Source organism: Lissotriton vulgaris, chromosome 2_1, assembly GCF_964263255.1.
Source record: "Lissotriton vulgaris chromosome 2_1, aLisVul1.2, whole genome shotgun sequence".
Taxonomy (NCBI): Eukaryota; Metazoa; Chordata; class Amphibia; order Caudata; family Salamandridae; genus Lissotriton; species Lissotriton vulgaris.
In genome coordinates, this window is record NC_141687.1 from 941796419 (window position 1) to 941815692 (window position 19274).

Sequence of the window (19274 nt, forward strand, 5' to 3'; positions counted from 1 at the left end):
GCTGGGATGCAGCTGCTTCTCCAAATGCCAGCTATAACCAAGATCGTCTTCGGGTGGCATTTTGCAGGATAATCTTGTAGGATAATCTGGAATTAAGGTCACCTGACAGGGATAAAAACCTCTGTCATAGTATTAGGAATGTTGCTTATAGATCGTAGGCACAAGAAATGGGGTCCTAGACATATCTTCAAGAAAAGGAGCAATGAGGGACTTCAGTTCGAACTACAACTCTTAGAAGAATTATCTAGGGATGTTTCTTAGTGGCCTTGACCTATTCATAAGGGAACACGATCCAGACTGCGTGTCTCAGCAGGTGTTATATCTGGGTCATTATTGAAACGCCTTGACACTCTATGTCCCCTTCTCAGTTCAAAGAATGATAAGGACAAATTACATTAATGGTATTATTGTTTACAGCAGATATGATAGAATTTGGAGAGATTGTAGTCTGAGATGGATTGAAGGGTCTGACCAGAATGAAGTCGGGCCTTAGGGACTTCACTCCCTTTATCTCTACCCTCCCTTGAACCTGAAAATTACCCATACCTCTATTTACTCTACCCACCTTTCAATCAATCAATCCGAGATTTGTAAAGCGCGTTAATCACTCAGAGGGGCCTCCAGGCGCTAATCAACTTTAAACCCTTGCATACACTCTAAATGCTCTTAATCTTCCTGCACCTTTACCCATTTTTTTATATCATCAAAAAATGATGTCATTTAAAAAAATACTAACTTTTGTGGTACTTAACTGCGTGTGTAAAGGTCAAGCATGTTAAGTGTTTTTTCCCGAACTGTGCTTACCCTCCTTCTGACTCTTAGAGTGGTCTTGTTTACAGAATTAATCTGGTGCACATAGTATGTGATTCCCTTTTTTCATGAGCGATTTTTTTCCATTAAGGGCTGCTTTTTAAAATTAAATTCCTTTAAGAAAGTAAGAAACTGTGCCCATTACCATTTTTTCACCCCCTCTCTCTGTCAGACTGAATTAGCCAGTGTTTCAGTATTCCTTCCTTTAGACTAGTTTAAATTTGACTTATCAGTAGCGGTAACTCCTCATCCTGCAAGTTGTAGATATCCGATGCTTTGAAAAGTTATATTGAAATCTTCCTATGCACCCTCTGGCATCTGATTGACTTCTTTCTGTGCCACAGGTACAGCGTTAGCCGTCCAGTTGAGACGCACATGTCAGGGACGTCTAAGAGTTCAGCATCACATACCAAAGTAAGCATTATTTAAATAAACATTTATATCACTGTATTTGCATGCTTTGATTACAAATGAGTGGGTGTTTCTGGGAGGAAGTCATTGGGGGAGGGCGAATTGTTAACATTGCAATGTTCATTGTTCTGTGTAGTGACTGTAAGAATTCTCCTGGGGAGTGTTCGATGCGGCACTAGCAGCCCTGGGTGAGGGTCAAGACTTCTAAGTTTCTGATAAAGCCATTTTGTGCTTCTCTTTTTACATTTTGCCCTGTGCACAATTGTCCTTATGTTTTATTCTTTAATTGCTGTTCATTGTTTTGGCACATGGGCTTGTGTGGTGTTGTTCAGTAAGGGAGGTTGTTAGTTTTCGCAGCATGGTTACTCTTCATATTTGAAGGCTGATGAGAGAGTCTGTATCTCCTCAACTGTGTTGGTATGCTTACGCGCATATGTGCAAGAGCTGGAAGTTCTGTCTCTTTAGTGGAAGTGGTGGGTTATAGCTAGGCAAAAGAGAGCTATAATATAGGAAACTTTGCAAAGAAGGTCTTCACAGGAATGTTTATTTATTCATTTAGGGTTGTACATTCTGTGCTCAACTTAGTACTAATGGAAGGTTGCCTGTTTTGCTTCACTCTCGCTTATTTTGATGCATAAAGGGAAACGTTGATTTGGTATGGAACAGAATTAGTTCTGCTGATTCATTCCTCATATACCAGAGGCATTTAACTGTAATACTGACTACGACATAGAACCTGCCAAATGCAACTTGCTGGTGATGTGGACTTTACCTAACTGTTGATGACGATCTATTTTAGGACTGTATATTCTGCCTCTGTTGGACTTGGCCCTTTCTGCAGGTTAATTCTCAAACATTTTGCTTTCCCCTCCTGGTTTCTGAATCCTTTGGCTTTTAGGATTTTGCACACTTCACCACTGCTAACCAGTGCTAAAGTGAAAGTACCTGTGCTTTCTCGTTTAAAACATGGTAGAATTGTTTCACACATGATTGGCCTATTTAGTTTGCTTCTAAGTCCTTTGTAAAGTGGTACTACATGTGCCCAGGGCCTGTAAATCAAATGTGAATAGTGGCCCTGCAGCATTGAATGTGCCGCCCATTTAAGTAGCCCTTTAAACATGTCTCCGGCCTATCATTGCAGCTTGTGAGTGCAGTATTAGGATTAAACTGCCATGTTGACCTGGCAAAATATTGAGTTACCTTATTAAATTTAATATGTGATCATTTCCAATTGGGAGCAAGTAGACAGGTCGAGCTTGATGTCTAACAAATTGGAATTAAAAGCACTCTTTAATGGTAAAGTCAGATTTGTAACCACAATTCCGAAAATGTCTCTTTTAGAATGTTGACTTTTTTGGTCCTGACCATTTGGTACCTATAACTTGTTACTGGATCACATGACTAAATGTAGCTGGCAGTTGGGCTTTGTATATTGCTCCCAGACAGTGAGACAAAGGGAGGATATGTGTTGGCAGGATGGGCTACTCTGAGTTAACGAGGGGGGGAGCTGTCATTTACCACATTTGCACATCACAAAGGCTTTGCCTGAGGACTCTTTCAAAGGGGTTTGACCCTGGTTTTTTGTAGCCCCAGACAAGCTGGGGCCAGGACAGGGGGGAAGGTTGATGCCGGACATCTCGGGGGGGATGAAAGCCTTTAGAAGCCTCTTCCACTTAAAGTGGGCACCAGTTGTAAATATTGGACCCTTCCACCCAACTCGTCAGTACACTTAAGAACCTGTCGACTCTGCCAGGAAGAAGGACTGAATGGTAAAGTTGGATTTTTAACCACAATTCTGAAAACATCACTTTTAGAAAGTTTACATTTCTTTTGTCCTAACCATTTGGTACCTACAGCCTGCTCCTGGATCACACGACTAGATGTTGCTGGCAGTTGGGCTTTGTATATTGCTCCCAGACAGTGAGACAAAGGGAGGATAAGTGTTGGCAGGATTGTCCACTCTGAGTTAATGAGGGGGAGGAGCTGTCATTTTACACATTTACGCATCACAAAGGCTTTGCCTGAGCACTCTTTTGTGGTCCTTTGTGACCCCAGACAAGCTGGGTCCAGGACAGGGAAGAAGGTTGATGTCTGACATCTCAGGGGGATGCAAACCTCTAAAAGCCTCCTCCACTTCAAAGTGGGCTCAAGGTATAAATATTGAACCCTTAGACCAAACTGTACAGTACACTAAAGAACCTATCAACTCTGCCAGAAAGGACTACTGTGCTGCTGAAAGGACTGCCACTCTGCTGAACTGCTACTTTGAAACCTGCTCTCCTGCTGTGCTGATCTGCTACCCTCTTGCCTGGGTGAGAAGGACTGGACCTGCAACTCTAAACACAGGACTCCAGAGTGACTCCAAGGCCTAGTTGGCTGGATATCTGATCAACAACCTTGAACCAAAACCTGGACTTTGCCATCTGTGAGTCTTGCCCACCCAAGTGGTGCCACCCTAGTCCTAGACCCTTGAAAGAAAGCCTCAAGGTGCTCTGCCTGCCAGTATGTGGACCCAGCAGAACAAATGTATCTCCTATGTGTGCAGTGTATCTCTCGTAAACCAGCGAATCACCAATGGTGCTCAACACATTGCCTTCCGAACCAACGCCTCGCCTTTGCTGTTAGGACTTCCCCCGAAACAAGGACTTCGCATCGCCCATCACAGCCCATCAAGCCAACGCATTTCCACTCAAGGAAAGTGCCTTGCATTTCGCAGCTCCCCGGAACTACCGCTGTGTGACATATCTCTACACAAGGACATCACTTCCAATTTCACAGCTCCCCGTAACCACCACTGCGCAACGCATCTCCTCGGCCGACCTCGCATTGCCTCTGCTGTGTGACACATCCTTGACACTGTACTCGCATCCCTTCGCAACCAGGATTCAAGGTACTCTTGCTCAACTTGGTCCCTGTAGCTGGCCCACTCTCCATCGCGGTTAGCGTGAGCTTGTGACTTTGTCCTGTTCCTGCGCAACCAGGTAACCGCAGTTGGCGCTTTATGCTTTCTAGTTTCCCTGATGTCTTTAAACTTGCATATCTCCGGTTCTACTGATTAGATTTTTGTTGTTTTGGTGTGAAATATTTCATGACATTTTACTCTATTTTTATGAATTAGATTGGCATTTTTCCTATGTTGCGTTTCTACTTTATTACTGTCTGAAGAGCTGCATAAATATTATACACATTGTCTCCAAGTTAAGCTAGACTACTCGGTGCTAACCTTCAAAGAGAGTTAAGCACAGGCTAATTTGGGGTTGCTTGTGACTTCACCATGGCAATGATTGTGGTTTATGCTTGAGTAGGGTTTCACCCCCCTCAAACAGTAACCCAATTTCCAACACAATGTCTCATCTGTCTTTGCTCTGGGTGCCACTATTTTGGTCTCTTTTTTTTGTGCACAAAGAAAGCCAAAAATCATGCTATTTACCAGGCTTTCTTCTCTTCTGGGGAGGCACGTTTCCATTTGAAAACATTGTTGTTATCTAAGACTTGTACAGATATTGGAGCTGGTAGATGTAAAAGAGAGGACTTGAAAAAGACAACAAGAACAATGGGCATTGGGTAAAATTTCAGAAATCCAAGAAGGAGTGCCTTTAAGTTGTATGGGCAATGACTTTCCAGACTATTACCATTCTCCTTTGCCTGCTCTGCTTTAGAATAGGTGAATGTAGAATGTTGTAAAGAGAACAGGCATTTCTTCTGTCGGCATTGCAAGCCCTATGCACTCAACTGCTCATGTAAGGTTCGTACAGATGCACAACTTTGTAATTCATTATAGTGAGATGCAAATACCCACTAAGGCATATATATTGCAGTGCCTTTCCCAATGGATGGCAGACCCCAGCTGTCACCATGAGACCTGCTTCACCACCATGTGGCTTTTGGGAACCAGTGCATTAGCTCTAGCAGCAGTGGGTGCTGATCTAGTATGGATGGTGGCCAGACGCTAAATGAAAGTAGATACATTGCACTCATGGCCACACCTTAACCAAAGGAAGGGACTGAGAGCTGGGTTATGAGGTCCTGCACACAGGCTCCCAAATGGGGAGCTTGGGTAGGATGACAGCAAGTTGCTGAGCAGAAACTACATCCGGAGTAACGTTGTGCTCCGGCCACCCCGTCGGCCTTTGACGTTTTTACTAGGGTCCAGCTATTCCCCAGTTAACGTCAACTAGGGTTCCAACCGCCCCTGGCAATTCACATCCATTTATCGAATACCAGGTGGTAGTGCACCCATTCACTTCACTTAACCACGGTCCTGAAGAAGTGCCAATTGACCCGTTAGGGGCAAGCATAGGCATGAAACATGTCGACCTTATACACTTAGACTGCCCCTTAGGAACATTATATCCCCACAGGGGCCCACTTTTGTTTTTACCTAGGCTAGAGCTACCTTTTCATTCAAATTAACTGTAGGGGACTGCCCTAGACCTGTTTTATCTTATCTCACTGTGCACTACCCAGCCCCCACACCCACATGCACCTAACCGCTTCATCTTCAAAAGATCCCTGACAAAGAGGCCTGGTTTCGGGAGCCCGTCAGGCATTGCAGCGCCGGCCTGGCGAGGGTGACCTGCCCTATGATGAAGCATGACAACACTCTGGATGTGTGAGGGCAGCACGAAGAAAGACCTGTCTTTCCCCTTCACCCCTATCTTCTCCCAACTCCCACCCCCCCTGTCACATAGGAACTGCATACCCTCTTTAAACACACGCCCTAATCTTGCCCTCTGCCCCCAACAGCGAATTCCAACTGGGAATTGCTTTTAAAAATGCATGTTTTTTGTGTATTGCTCCAGGAGATGTAAGGTAGTAAATAAAATGTGGCTATGGGAACATTTTGCAGTCATGCATGGCTTAATTGGGATACGTCGCTTTCCCTTTTCATCCTTGGAAAAATAGGATTGTATCAGGTTGATTGTCAGATCATTCATTTATTGGACTTATCTTAGCTAAAAAGGTGGCTCTTTGATGCCATGTGTTTTAGCTGATGATGCATCTGTTACTTGTAGTAATTATAAGCGCTGTATTCTGGTCACCTAGCCACCCTGCATTGACCATTACTGAATTATTATCTTCTTATAGGAGAACGCTGCTCCCAACCCTCTGGCCAAAGAAGAGCTGAACCTCTTAGCAAGGCTAATGGGAGGGCTTGAGATGAAGAAACCAAGTGCCGGTGACCCAGGATTCCGTTTGAACTTGTTCACATCCGATGAGGAGGAAGAGTAAGTCAACATTTGATTGCGTCAGTCTTGAAAAAGTATTTTTAAATTTGTATAGTGTTTGAACTGCAAGCCAGGAAAGGCAAAGGGTGAATCTGTACATGATTCAGAAATCAATTACTAAAACAGCTGTGTTGACACTGAAAGCTTGTGCATTGCCATTCAGTAGTGCTTTAAGTTTTCTGGTTAGGTGATACTGGATCACAGCATAATATATGTGATCATTGAGTTGCAGGCTGCTATGATGTGATCATCCAATTCAGGACTGGTGCAAAGGTTTTTGTCACAAAAGGCAGTGGCAATCTGCCGCCCATTCTCTTGGAACCTCTGTGCCTGCGAGCCCATACACAGCTGCTTAGTGTTGCTTTTTATTGTAGCACTGGCTATGCAGTCTGTGGCTTCCCATGTGAACCCCATTAGGCAAACCAGATTTTACTTCATCGGTATGATAAAGCTAAGGATAACCTGGGTCCTTGTTGCATCCTCACTGTGGGCAGATACTCACTTATCCCTGGATCACAATCAGAATAAGCGACTATTACCTTGTACTTGTTTCTCAAGTACTCTTTTCCCAATTACTCTATTCACATACTTATAGGTTCCATTACTATTATTCAGTTGAAACAGAATCTCATGTTATCGACTCTTGAGTGGTGACCAGACACTACTGGGTGTCGATGTTGTACATTTATCAGCAGTGTCTTATTGAAAATATAAAGCAGGGAAGACCTCAACTCAGACAGCTTCTTGAAGTTCCATTGTTTGCTGGAAAGCTCCATATCACCCCATCCAAGTTTCTGGCTAAAGGCGTGCAAATGTAGAACGGGAATCTGGAATATATTGTGGAGGTTGACATGTAAGTATTTTGGGGGAAAAAGTACATCAGAATCCCGTCCTTGTGTTCCATATAGCTATGTATCTCAGCGGCAGGGGCTTCTTTCAAACCCTAATACGCTGATCAGTATCCATGTTGGCAAATGTCATTATAGAGAACTAGAAACTTTCGTCATTTTAACTTGTTTGACTTGGGGGGTGAAGGATGTTTTGGTGAACAAGAAAAAAGAATTGCTCAAGCCGCTGTTCTATATATAATAGCTGCATTGTACTTGATCACAAGTTCTGCTTTATTTTTAGGCACGCTGCATTAACAAGACCAGAGGAGTTGTCCTATAAAGTCATTAACATTCAGGCCACACAGGTAAGTGGAATGATTTATTTAACCGGTTCCGAATTGTCTTCATGGTAGATTGCATCAGCATGAAGATTCAATACTTGCACCCAATGAGGGATACCTTTGATTTTATTATGGGTGCTTCTGTTGACATTGTGCCGAAACCTCAATCCTAATAATTAGGCATATTGAACCAACTTAGTGGAACATGCGCCTAGAGTTCAAAATGAAAATAGTCATGCATGTGTATGGTATGATCCACCTTGACTGTTTTCTGTTTCGGCACAAACTTGCCGTGTGGGTCTGTAGTGGGATTACAACCCAGTTACAACTTTCACGCATCTTTGTCAGAGAAAACCTGGCACAAATAGGCCACATGGACTGCCTGCGAACCTCTGGTCTTGACTTGTTACAAGCCAGGCCTCTTCTAGGAGATCTTGGGGGTGTTACCCCTGAACAAAATTTAGTTAAATGGGATCAAAGAGTGTATTTAAAAGCATAGCTTTCACATAATTTTGCTAAAAAGCCATAGTCTCTGAACGGATTCTCATTCTTATTCAAGTCCTTTCATGATGTGCCAAGGCAACAAAACCTAACGATAATGAGGAGAAGACTGCATTGTTTTCAGCATGTGCTATGGGTGCCCCCACATGTAAAAGATTACCGCCATTGTGCCAGGGCCATCAGTTGATCCTGCAAGCCCCACATATGTCATGGATGCCCTCTTATGCCAAAAAGTACCTAAAATATGCCAGTGTCCGAATTTTGCTATTAATTCAATTAATAGATCTTATGTCAAAGTTACTTTTAGTATGTCAGGGTCAGTATTTTATCCTGATGCCCCCTTCCCATAGGCCACAGTTTTGCTCTCTTATGTCAGGAAGTATCTCCAGTGAGCTAACTCCAAAGGTGCCGGGGTGCAAAATCTTCCTCCAGCATGCCAGTGGCATCATATTTCCATGGGTGCTCCATATTCCACTAAATAATCCTGGTATGCCACTACCAGTAATTCACTTAAGGGTGACCATTATGCCAATTATTACCTCCAGTATGCGAGTGTCAGTATTTTGCTACAGGTGCCATCTGCTAGTGCCTACTAGCTGCAGATTCCTTAATGTATTCCTTAACGTAGAATTATCCCCAGGCGTAAGGCTGGATCCGGAAATTTCCTTTGCCACAGCATCTCTGTGCGTCAGTGGCGGTACCACATGACTCCGCCCTGACGTTGTCCACGGGCGTTGCGTCAGCAAGGTCACATAAGCCCCCCGAACGTCAGTTTTCCTCTTTTCCGCGTGCAACGCAGATCTGTTTCGTGTCTTGGCCTGTTTTCAGGCCTTTTTTTTCACGCTTTGCGTAGAGGAACATTGTGCGAATGCCTTCAGGCTTCAAGTCGTGTACCTCTTGTGCACGTCAGATGTCGGTAACGGACCCTCACCTGATTTGTATGTGGTGTTTGGGCGAGCACCATGACTCGACGGACTGCGACACCTGTCAGCACCTCAAACCGAAGTTAAGGCGGCAGCGCTGGATGAAACTGCTGTCGGCCCGCGTCTCCAGGTCGGTGTCTTCCCAGCGTCCGCCCCTGCCTCGGAGGCCAGCAGCTGCCAATTCCGCCTGTTACATCTCCCTTAACCACGGCCACAAGGGCGTCGCTCGCCGATTGGTAGGTCCTGCAGTTTGTCTCCGAGGCCCTGTCCTCGTTCGGCAGAGGGCGCGGGCTCCCCTCGGGATGTGCGCTCTCGCCTGTCGCCACCCTACCCACCCTTTCCTGGCATCGAGGCGACTAGGGCCCAAATGACAGCCTACGCTGCGGTTCTGCAGGCTTCTTTGGCCCCTCCTTCACCTCCTGAGACGTTCGCGGATCCCTTGCTTCGCGGAGTCGCTGGCGCCCAAGGGTTCGGCTTCAGGTTGTAGGATGGTGGTGTCGTAGAGGTGCAGTCCTTCGGGGCTCCCTTCTTCAACACACGGCATCCGTGCCTCGCTGCAAATCCCTACAGGGCTCCCTGTGGTGTCGCAGGTGGTTGCCAGGACTCAGGACTTGTCCCCGAGTTCCCCTCGGCCCTTTGAGCGACTAGCTGCCTCGCACCAAAGGCTATCCTCCCCGGCCCTGGCGGTGCCACGGGTGGAGGCAGGGGCCTGTGGTGCTTTACCGAGTCCCTCTCAGTCCTCTACGCGGGCAGCTGCCCCATGTGAGGTCGAGCCGGCACCTTTTCGGCACCGTTGCTTAGCCGAACTGGCTCCGGCCGCACCCTATTCTCCTAGGAAGCACATGGTGGTGGAGGTCAACTCGACTCCGCCTGTGTCCACTCCGGTGCCGACTTATGTCGAGTCGGCACCTGTGGTGGACTCCATGGCGCCGTGCCGACGTCAGGTCCTTGATTCGTCTCCAGAGGTTCCATCCTCTCTGGAGCTTTGTCATCTCCTGGTCTCTTCTTCTCTGGAGACGGGACGCCGCAATGTTGCTTTTCCTCCGGCGTCTTCCAGGAAAGGCTCCTCGCAGTCCCCGCAGCCTCAGTCCTTGGACCCTCTTTTCCACAGCTCGCAGTTGGTTCCTCCACCGGCTTCTCTGCCTTCCCCGAGGGTTCCTCAGGTCCCCCACTCGTCAGTTGATCCCCCACCTTTCAGGGGCTGGTCACTTCCCCCTCTAGCTGGACTTAGGGACAGCCGGCTCAGTTTGCAGCAGTCGCCCACAGAGGAATTGCTTTCTCCCCCACGACGCCCTACGGAGGCCAGTGTTGCCTTTGTTCGAGATGTTTACACGGCAGCTGGCATTTTGCGAATGGGTGACCCGATCACCCCATTCCCTAAGGATAATCTCTTGGAAGTTTTCCACCAGGGCTCTGGTGGACGCAAGCTATTCCTTCCTTTCGAAGCTTCGCTCCACAACTCTCTTCTGGGGGATTTGGGGCGTCCTGCCACGGGTGTTCTGGTGCCTCAACCGCTCCTGCATCGCCACCATCCTGCTCCACACAACCCAGTCTGCCTTTCCTTCCACCCTTCTACTCAGGGCTCTCTCTTGCGGACTGCTTTTCCGTCCTTGCCTGTGGTGTTGTTTCCTCCCTCTCGGGCGGCCCGCTGGCTGGATTCATGGGAGCGTAACATCTTCGCCTCATCCAGTGCTGCTTTGCGGGTGCTCAACACTCTTTGTGTGTTGGCCAGGGCTACCTCCAGCCTGTGGATTCTGTGGAGGCCCTTCTTTCTCATGTCCCCCATAGGGTGCCCGTGCTGATCTACCACACTATGTGTTAGATGGTCGAGAGTTGGCCGCGTTTATTCTTCATGCGCCTTTGGATGTTGCTGATGCTCTTGGCTGTGCTATGGCCACTTCTGTAGCCCTCTGTCACCACGCTTGGCTTCGGGATGCTGTTTTTCATGAGAATATTAGGGAGCGTTTAGTTGACCTGCCCTTTGATGGGGTCCTTTTGTTTAACTCTCATGTGGACTTCGCCATTCAGCGTCTCCCCCCTCCGTAGACTGACTTGTTGGTCCTCCAGGGCTTAATGGGAGACGTTACCCCACCTGCTCCCTGGCATCTGGTGTTTTGAGTGGCCCGTTTGTATGTTCTGTGTGGGTTGACGTGCCTTTGGGGTCCCTTGGTTGGTCCCTCTCTTCAGTTGGTTGCTCGTTCAGCCCCTTTTGGCAAGTGTGTATTTTTTGGCTGATTGCTAAGCCGTCTGTGGTTCCTACTGCAGGACTTATGTTTTTGTTCTCTTCTGCTGGATTTTTTCTCTAACAGTGGTTCCCATGTTTTCTTTGGGATGTGTCATACCCTAAGTGGGCTACTTGTAGCTATTGTATAGCCTTGTCTTACGCTGAGAGGGTGTGGACCCCTTTTTGTGGGTTCCTCGCCTTTTCTAGAGTCGCTGTATACCGCTTGTGCGGTTTCTTTGATCTTGTCTGGGCGTAGCTTATACTGCTCCAGGTTCTGTCATTTTCAGTATCCGCTGCATCACTGGACCAGCTTTGGCATGCCGTCTGCGGCATTGTGCTGTGGTGTTTCCCCTTTTTGTCTGGCGTTTCGACTTGGCCCTCTGTCTGGCTTTACAGGGGGGGAGGCTTCCTAGTATTTCCTGGGTTCTGGTTGACGGCTTCGTCCGTTCTACGTATTTCTTCTCTTCTGACTGGTCCCACTTTTCGTGGGTCGGTTTATGTCTGGAACGGTCTTCCTTTACAGGTCGTTCTGGATTTCCTGGTCTTTGCCTTCGCCTTGCGCTCAGCGTGGTCTGGGTGCTCGGCTTCATGGTACTTGCCAGCTGCCGGCTGCACACGCCTGCTCTTCTGGTCCTCAGCCGGGGGTTTCGGCGCGTGCCATGGTGCTCCTCTTTCTTGTTCTGCTGGGGTCTTGCGAGACTGCGTCTTTCTTCTCACGCCTGTCTTTCTTGACTGTGGAGTCGTCCCTGCCTTGTCCGCTGGCTCAAGGCTGAGGCCGGTTTCACTGTCCCATTCACTGTGTGTATGTTCTCCTGTGGAGGGCTCTGCCTCAATTTCTACCTCTTCTCCTTGAAATCTTGGGGTGACTCTGTAAAAAGGGGTTCAAAGACATCCAGTAACCAAAGACCCTTTTATGTTGCCCGGCGGTGTCGCCTCTATGACCCACCAATATTAATCAACGAAGAAGCAGGCGCTGGAGACTGGAAGGCAGGAAACGAGGATTTTATTCTCTCCGGAGGAGAACACATCAATTCAGACAGCAAGTATCATCACGAGGTGCTCTAACCACATTTCTGAGGCCTGGCCTCTTATACTAGGGTTTATGACCTTTATTGCACGTAACACATTCTCGCAACACTTTGATATTTTGAAAGAACATCCTCGGAATCTCCCCTACAGGCCCGTTCCCACATACATTTACAGTTGAATTCCCCACCCCGGTCACAACAGGTGATGATTGTCACGCAGCAGGGCATTCCGCCGATTCACGGAATGCATGGGGTTGATCGGATCTCATAGGGTGGGGGCTTTGATCGGCTCGAGGGTCTTTTGATGGGGAGGGGAAGCTTCCTACTGTACGGGGTAATAAACAGTATCCGCAGGGCCAGGTGGCGGCCTGGGAATAAGGAAGACAAACGGGGACACAGGAAAAGGGGGTTTGCATCAAAAGGATCTGAGACCATGAAAGGAATGAAGGGAGGTGTCGCGCTGGGAACAGGATGGGATTCTGTGGCGGAGCTGCGCTGAAGAGGGGTTTATGACCCAAGGCATGAGAGAGCGGGGGTTGTCAGCGTGCGGGGGGGATGCTTGCGAGGTTAGGAGAGAGAGAGAGAGAGAGAGACGCGCCGGCTATCAGCGAGGGGCAGGGAGGCCATGGTGTTTAAAATGGCTGCTGCTTACGCGCAAGGCATGTGAGAGTGGGAATGACCGGTGCGTGGGGGTCTTTCGTGAGGGTGATTCTGATCGTAACGGCTAAAATATGGCGGATGTGCATGACGAAAAGTGTGGCATCGGAAAAAGGCAAGATGGCGTAGATAATGTTCACTAAACTATATTAATTTTCCACAGTCCTCCCTTTAACATTTCCAAGACATCTTGCTGGCCTATTTCCTATCTATACCTATTGCAGCGGTCATAAGTAAAGGAGAGGGGACTTAGGCAAAAGAACTGTACATAAACATCACATTATAAACATCACATTGAAAAATCTCATCATCTAGTAGGCGGGTTCATCGTTAAGTTGGTTGCAGAAAAAGTCATAGTATTGCAATATCAGACTAGAATTATGTAGCGAGGGCGTTGGGTACAGATCATAGATACTTATAGTCATTTGGGATAGGAACTGGTAAGTTATCATATAAGTAAGTTCTTTTTGTACTCGGCGGGAGCCTAGTCAGTCCAATGGTGGTTGGGAGAGAAATGAGATATAATAAAAAATAAAAATCAGAGTTCTCAGTGTCTTTGTCGTCTTCTGTTGGCACTGTTAAGCACCTGGATTACAATTCGTTCTGTCAACAGGAATGTTCATGTGGATTGAGTCGTTGGAGGTCTGCGGGCAGGGGTACATTTTGTTTTGTTTCGCCAGACCTCATAGGAGAAATGCGTTACGGTTTTGGAGCAGGTGCACTTTCTTCCGTAACCCAGAGCATAGTTATTAGGAGGCAGAAAAAGGATTGTGACGAAAAGTGCGATTGTCTTTGAGTAGTGGGGTCTGTTTGTTTCTTGAGTCTCTGTGGTGGGTATTTCCTGTTGCTTCCATCATCATCGAGGCGTTCAGCAGCGGGTAGAACCACATACTTCGTTCATCTTCTCTTTAGGGGCGACCCTTGGTGGAGTTCTAGGTCACCGTTCTGAGATTAACATAGTTCGTGGTCTACTTAGTCGGAGCTCCCTCCCTTTTGACGCAGGGAATACCCTTCTCTGGATAGTTCAGTAGGATTTGGTGGAACTTGGAAGTTCAGGTGGAAAGGTGTGTGTGTGAACAGTCCTTATGGTAGGTCGGAGGAGGAGGGGATGGAGCAGGGCCAAGTTGGGAACAGATCAGGGGGACGGAGAATTTGAGACAGGCGGGTCCATAACCAGGTTCAGAGAGCGGGGACTTTTTGGCACACGTCGATCATAGAGCAGGGGCTTCAGGTCAGCCCTTTCCTTAGCTTTGTCTGAAACAGTGCCTCATCCTGCGACTCCTTACTGCTGTGGTCTCGCCTTGGCCTCCGTCGCTGAGGAACCACGATCCGCAGTCAAGCCGCGTGCTCCCACATCCGGTCTCTTTCTCCTCCGACAGTGGTACCCTTAAATGAGTTCGAAAAGACAGTCTTTAGAGATTTTGCAGAAGAAGGTAATTACGTAAACCTATTTCTCTCCCAACACCAAGCAACTGGGGTAAACATCCGCTACATTGAGATTTGCAGCCAACGTATAAACAATTGATGATGGGTTTGCTGGATTTTCTACAACTTCCCTTTGTGGCTAATTCTTTGGCGTTTTGTTGGTTATTACATTCATTTGTCGTGGTACGAGGTCTGGTACCCTTTCATTGCATTCGTCTATTACAGTAGATGTCAGTTCTTCTGGTAGAGACCCATTTCCCTAGTACGAGTCTTGCAAGGCTAGGCCGGTCTTCAGGGCTTTGTATCTTACGGAAAAATGCAACGTGCTATTCACCATAGTCTGATAGGCATCCTTCTGAGGGATGAACATAGGCTAAACGACTCTCCATTACATAAATGCGTCCTATCTTTTAGCTAAACATCCTATTTTCAACATGGTTTACTGCAACAAGTTCTTTCAGTTTTCGATCTAATTTTAACTTTGCACACATCTTTCTAACTTTCTATATAGATTCTCGCAACCTGGTCACTACAAAAAAACTCGGGGGGGGGTTTGCGATAATTATTAAACTTAATCTTTGGGGTGGGTGGGATCTTATGGAAAATAACCAGGAACACAGCGAATTGGAGCAAGGGGCGTTTTTCAGATTCTCGTTCAGGGCAGCTGATACCAAACTGGGGGCAATTTGGGAAGACGGGGGTGTCTCGATTATTTCTTACTGCTTGGGGTATGGAGACAATTTGGAATGGGGAAGGTCGCATTACCACAGACATTTTTTTTATCATGGAAGCCACTGACAAATAGTTCCCTGACTGTGGGTCAAATTTAGGGAACCTTAGTCGTCTTACCTGTCCCTTTCCTCTTGGCCAATTTAATTTTCATCCATATTTAGCATAAAAGGAGAGGTAGTAACGTGGTATCGATACAATTTTATTTAGGACGAATTTGTGCAAATACTTGTGGTATTTGGGGCCAATCAGGAGGTGCACCAGGTTCGCCAATTTGGTGCCGGTCGCTAGGAAGAGGGAAAGTGTGGAGGGGTGAAAGAGAGAGAGAGTAACAATAGGCCAAACAGTACACGTGTGACATGGAGAATGACCGTGTATTGTTTGGGCTATTCAGTGCGTTACCCAACGTTAGTCGTTTCGGGTCTGTGTTAGGATGTAGAAAGCATGCAGTTTTGAGACGGAAGAGCATTAGGTCAGGTACAAAAAGGTCGCGCATTGAGTAGGGCGTCTTGTTGTGTTGTCTTGCAGCGTTAGTTCGTATTCATGCATCGGGCGTGACGTGGCTCCAGATCCTTTACGATACCCTAATCGGGACTCCAATGTAACCTGCAGAGGGAAAAAGGAGGAGAAGGGAGGGGGAACAACATTCGAGCACATCAAATGTACGGGCACGAAAGTCCTTTACTTACCACCTACTCGTACTTATCTCCTCGGGATATAATCCCTAGGGTCTTTGGTTTCTAAAGTCAAGGGGGCGGGCAGTGTGATAGGTGGTTCATGGGGGGTTCGAAGGTGGCATTATGGATCGTGTGTAGGGAAACGCTAAAAAAGGAATCAGAGGTGCCTATCGCGAGGTACCTGGTTTTGTAGATGTATCTGGCCATCGGGATCCTTAAATCATTCCCAAAGCTGTGATGTTCTAAGGCATATCAGTTCTTCGGTCAATCCTGTCCCTTAGTACCTTCGACCACCATACCTTTATAACATTCTATCAATCACACCGCTATACTTTACCCATTCTCAGAAGTCGAGGTCCTTCTTCATACTTTAGTTCCTGAACTCAGTCGCATATTTTGGAGGCAGCGTATCATACCTTTGATTCGATCATCAATCCAGGGCCGAACAACCATTTTTCAGATAACCTTAAAAAAAGAGCAGAACGGTTGCGCACAGAGAAAAGCCCTCCCACCAATCCCCACATTTACAAAAGTATGTGATGCCTATTCATAGTTTGGAAAACCTTTATTTGCATAATCGTTCAGTACGTAAAATGTGAGAGTGCAATCATATTTTTGGCCGGACATGTCGACGATGGAAGCACATACAGTAGGGGGGTTATTTTGCGGCACAAGAACATGTTAAAAAGGCCTAATTAATTATTTGCAAGTAACTAAAAACGTTTCATTGCGTGATGAGGGATCAGGGGCATTTCAGTTCATAAATGGAAACACAGTCAAGCTCATTGTAATCACATTTCCTAGATGTATACCGTGGGTGTGCATCATAAGCGACGTTATGTACCAGTTACAGATAAATATCAAAATAAATCGTTCATTGAAATCAACATTTTTACGGGACCCCTTTCAAATGTTCGTCAAGCGAACCCTCCTCCCTTTTTCATCAAGTGCGCAAAGGTTCGTATATAAATCTTAGTACATCAAGTTTCATTAGCTAAGGAACACCACGAGGCTTCCGTTAGTTCCTATTGATACCGGCGCCATTTTGGGCGAGGCCGGTTTAGTCCGGAAGTAGCATCAGGGGCAGAAAATGTCTCCGACGATTGGCGGTTGGACCAGGGTCCCTTTCGGCAGTTCAAAAAAAACTGTGCTAACAGAGGGGCTGGTGGTGTGGGCCGTCAATCAAGAGAGGGAGGGGGGTAGAGTCTTTCTTACCGGGTCATGTTGATGTTCAGCCGGAACTTACTCGAGTTCGTTAGCCCATAATGTTCCTGGGTGGTTCAGACGGAAGCTGATGCAGACACGAGAGCACCGCCATCTTGTTGCTGTGCCGCGGTTATTTCATTAGTGATCAATGCAGCTGTTCCCCACCGGAAGCCTGAAGGGGCTGAGGGCTCTTGGGACTTTGGTAGAATCTTCAAAGTCGAGGGGATGGTTGTCGATGGTGGGGGCTTGCGCCCAGGTGGGCAAATGCCCGAGTTGCAATTTCGGACAAAGTTACTCCAGAGGCCTAGACCCGCCTTCCGAGGGCCCAGACGCCATTTTGAGACCCTGCGGCAGCCGCCCTCCGTCGTATCTTTCAGGAGTGGAAGAAACTTCTTGTGGCGAAAATGACAGAACATCATGCTGTTGGAGCAGGACATTTTGGTTCGGGGCGCCAGGGTGCAGCAGTGGAGCCTTCATCTGGGGAGGTGAGGGAGGCTCGTCCGTGCCGCCTCCCTCTCCCGGCGCATCCTACGCCGTCCCTTCGAATCAGGGGTGCACATGATGACCACCCTACACCCCTGATTCCGACTCTTGGGGGACCATTGTACGTCCGGTGCTATTCAGGTATGCCCGTCGGACATTGTATGTCCTGTGCTGCGAAAATATACCAACCGGACATTGTAAGTTCTGTGCAGCGCAGGTATATGGCCGTCGCCCGGCTGGAGGACATCGGCGCCGGACCAGGGCAGGGAGGCCTCCTACCTGCGGAGGCGGGAGAGGGCTCGTCCGTGTCGCCTCTCCCTCCCCGCCCACCCTGCATCCGTTCGATGGAGGAATTCGTGATGGCCGGACCAGGAGATACGAGGGAGGGGGTCATTTGCATCCGCCCCCTCCCTACTCGCGGCCCGGGGGACGCCATCCCTGGGAGGGTAGTATGGGAAGACCATTTCATTGCCTGCTTTGTGGAGCCCTCCGGTACCTTCTCGCCGGTGATCTCTTTTGGTCCATGGCTGCTGGCAGGCCCCGCCCCACACGTGCTATGTGTTTCAGGTGGGCGGGACCATCGAACTGTTACATTTCGAGGACTTCCGGAGTGAGCATAATATGTTTTGTATTTCTCCTATTAGTACAGTTTGTTTTAGAGAGAGTTCTACTAGTTATTCTATTTACCGTTGGTTGTGTGTTTTCTTTACCGTAATTAAATCCTAAGTTATATAATAGACGTTTTTGGCTTCCTTGAGTCCTTTCTCTAACGGGGGTTGTTTACACTGGCCTGTAATTGTGTTTGGTTTTCAGAGTGGGGGGGAGCAACAGAGAGCAATCAGTCCCAGAACTCTAACATGTCGTTAAAATTGGTCTGACGAAACCTATGCCATCGAGCATAATCAAACGGGGTGGTTCTATCTGTTCCGTCTGCACTAGTCTGATTGGTTTTTATCTCGCGCCTTTTCCCTTTCTGCCGGCCTGTTCTTTCTGTCGACCCTTCGTTCTTACCTATGCTCTGCAGAGTCGGGCATTGGGCTTTCCAGTGCCCGAGACGTCTACAGAAAGCACATTGGTTTTGTTTTAAATCTGTTCGTCCTGTGCATAGTGTCGGGGGATTACTTTCGGGTCGTCGCGTCCCGGGGTTGTCCTGTCGACACATCCCTTTATACCGTTCCCTTTTCATGTCTACTCCTCGGAGCTGTGCCATCGCTGGCCCTTCCCTTTGCCTACTAGACGTTTGGAGGGTCGTCCACCGTGTCCCTTCACCTTTTCTGAATTCGTCGCTTTCCCTTCGTCGTGTGGCTTCTTTGCGCCACATACCGAGACTATCGAGCATAATAGGTGTTGTTTCATTCCTACGAAGGGCTATTTCTACCGTTTCTATTTTGTCAAGATCGAAGGATCCTCTCAGTGGCCACTGACTTTCTCGATCCCTTTTCGTATAATTATGCCACAGCTCACTATAGGCTATAGCGATCAATCCATGCTTCATGAACATGTCCTTATTAGGGGTGCCTTCCAGTGGAGCCGGATGGTTCATCTCTAATAAGCGGTCCGGGCTAAACAGGCTACTAACCAGGGGGGAGAAGACAGGCATGACGGATCACAATGGGATAATAGTCAGCACTACCTATCTTATCACTGCTTGCAAAGACTAGACAGAATATTTCTATTCTACGTTGTTTGCAGGTAGTGAATACCTCATGAACCAATCTTGAGCAATCAATGTTAGGTCAAAAATAAAAAATCAATATGGTCAATGGGGAGAATAAGTAGGCTCGCAAAGGTCCACGTCACC

At 47.5% G+C, this 19274-nt stretch overlaps 1 protein-coding gene across 2 annotated transcripts in view; it reads left to right on the forward strand.

Moving 5' to 3' along the window:
- Positions 1–19274, forward strand: part of OSCP1 (organic solute carrier partner 1) — a 137647-nt gene that overhangs the window by 58523 nt on the left and 59850 nt on the right. For both annotated transcript variants that reach the window (XM_086956464.1, XM_086956463.1), the window contains 3 exons: positions 1155–1224; positions 6310–6449; positions 7581–7644. In XM_086956464.1, coding sequence (XP_086812590.1) covers positions 1155–1224; positions 6310–6449; positions 7581–7644 — 274 coding nt within the window. The remainder of the gene's footprint in view (positions 1–1154; positions 1225–6309; positions 6450–7580; positions 7645–19274) is intronic.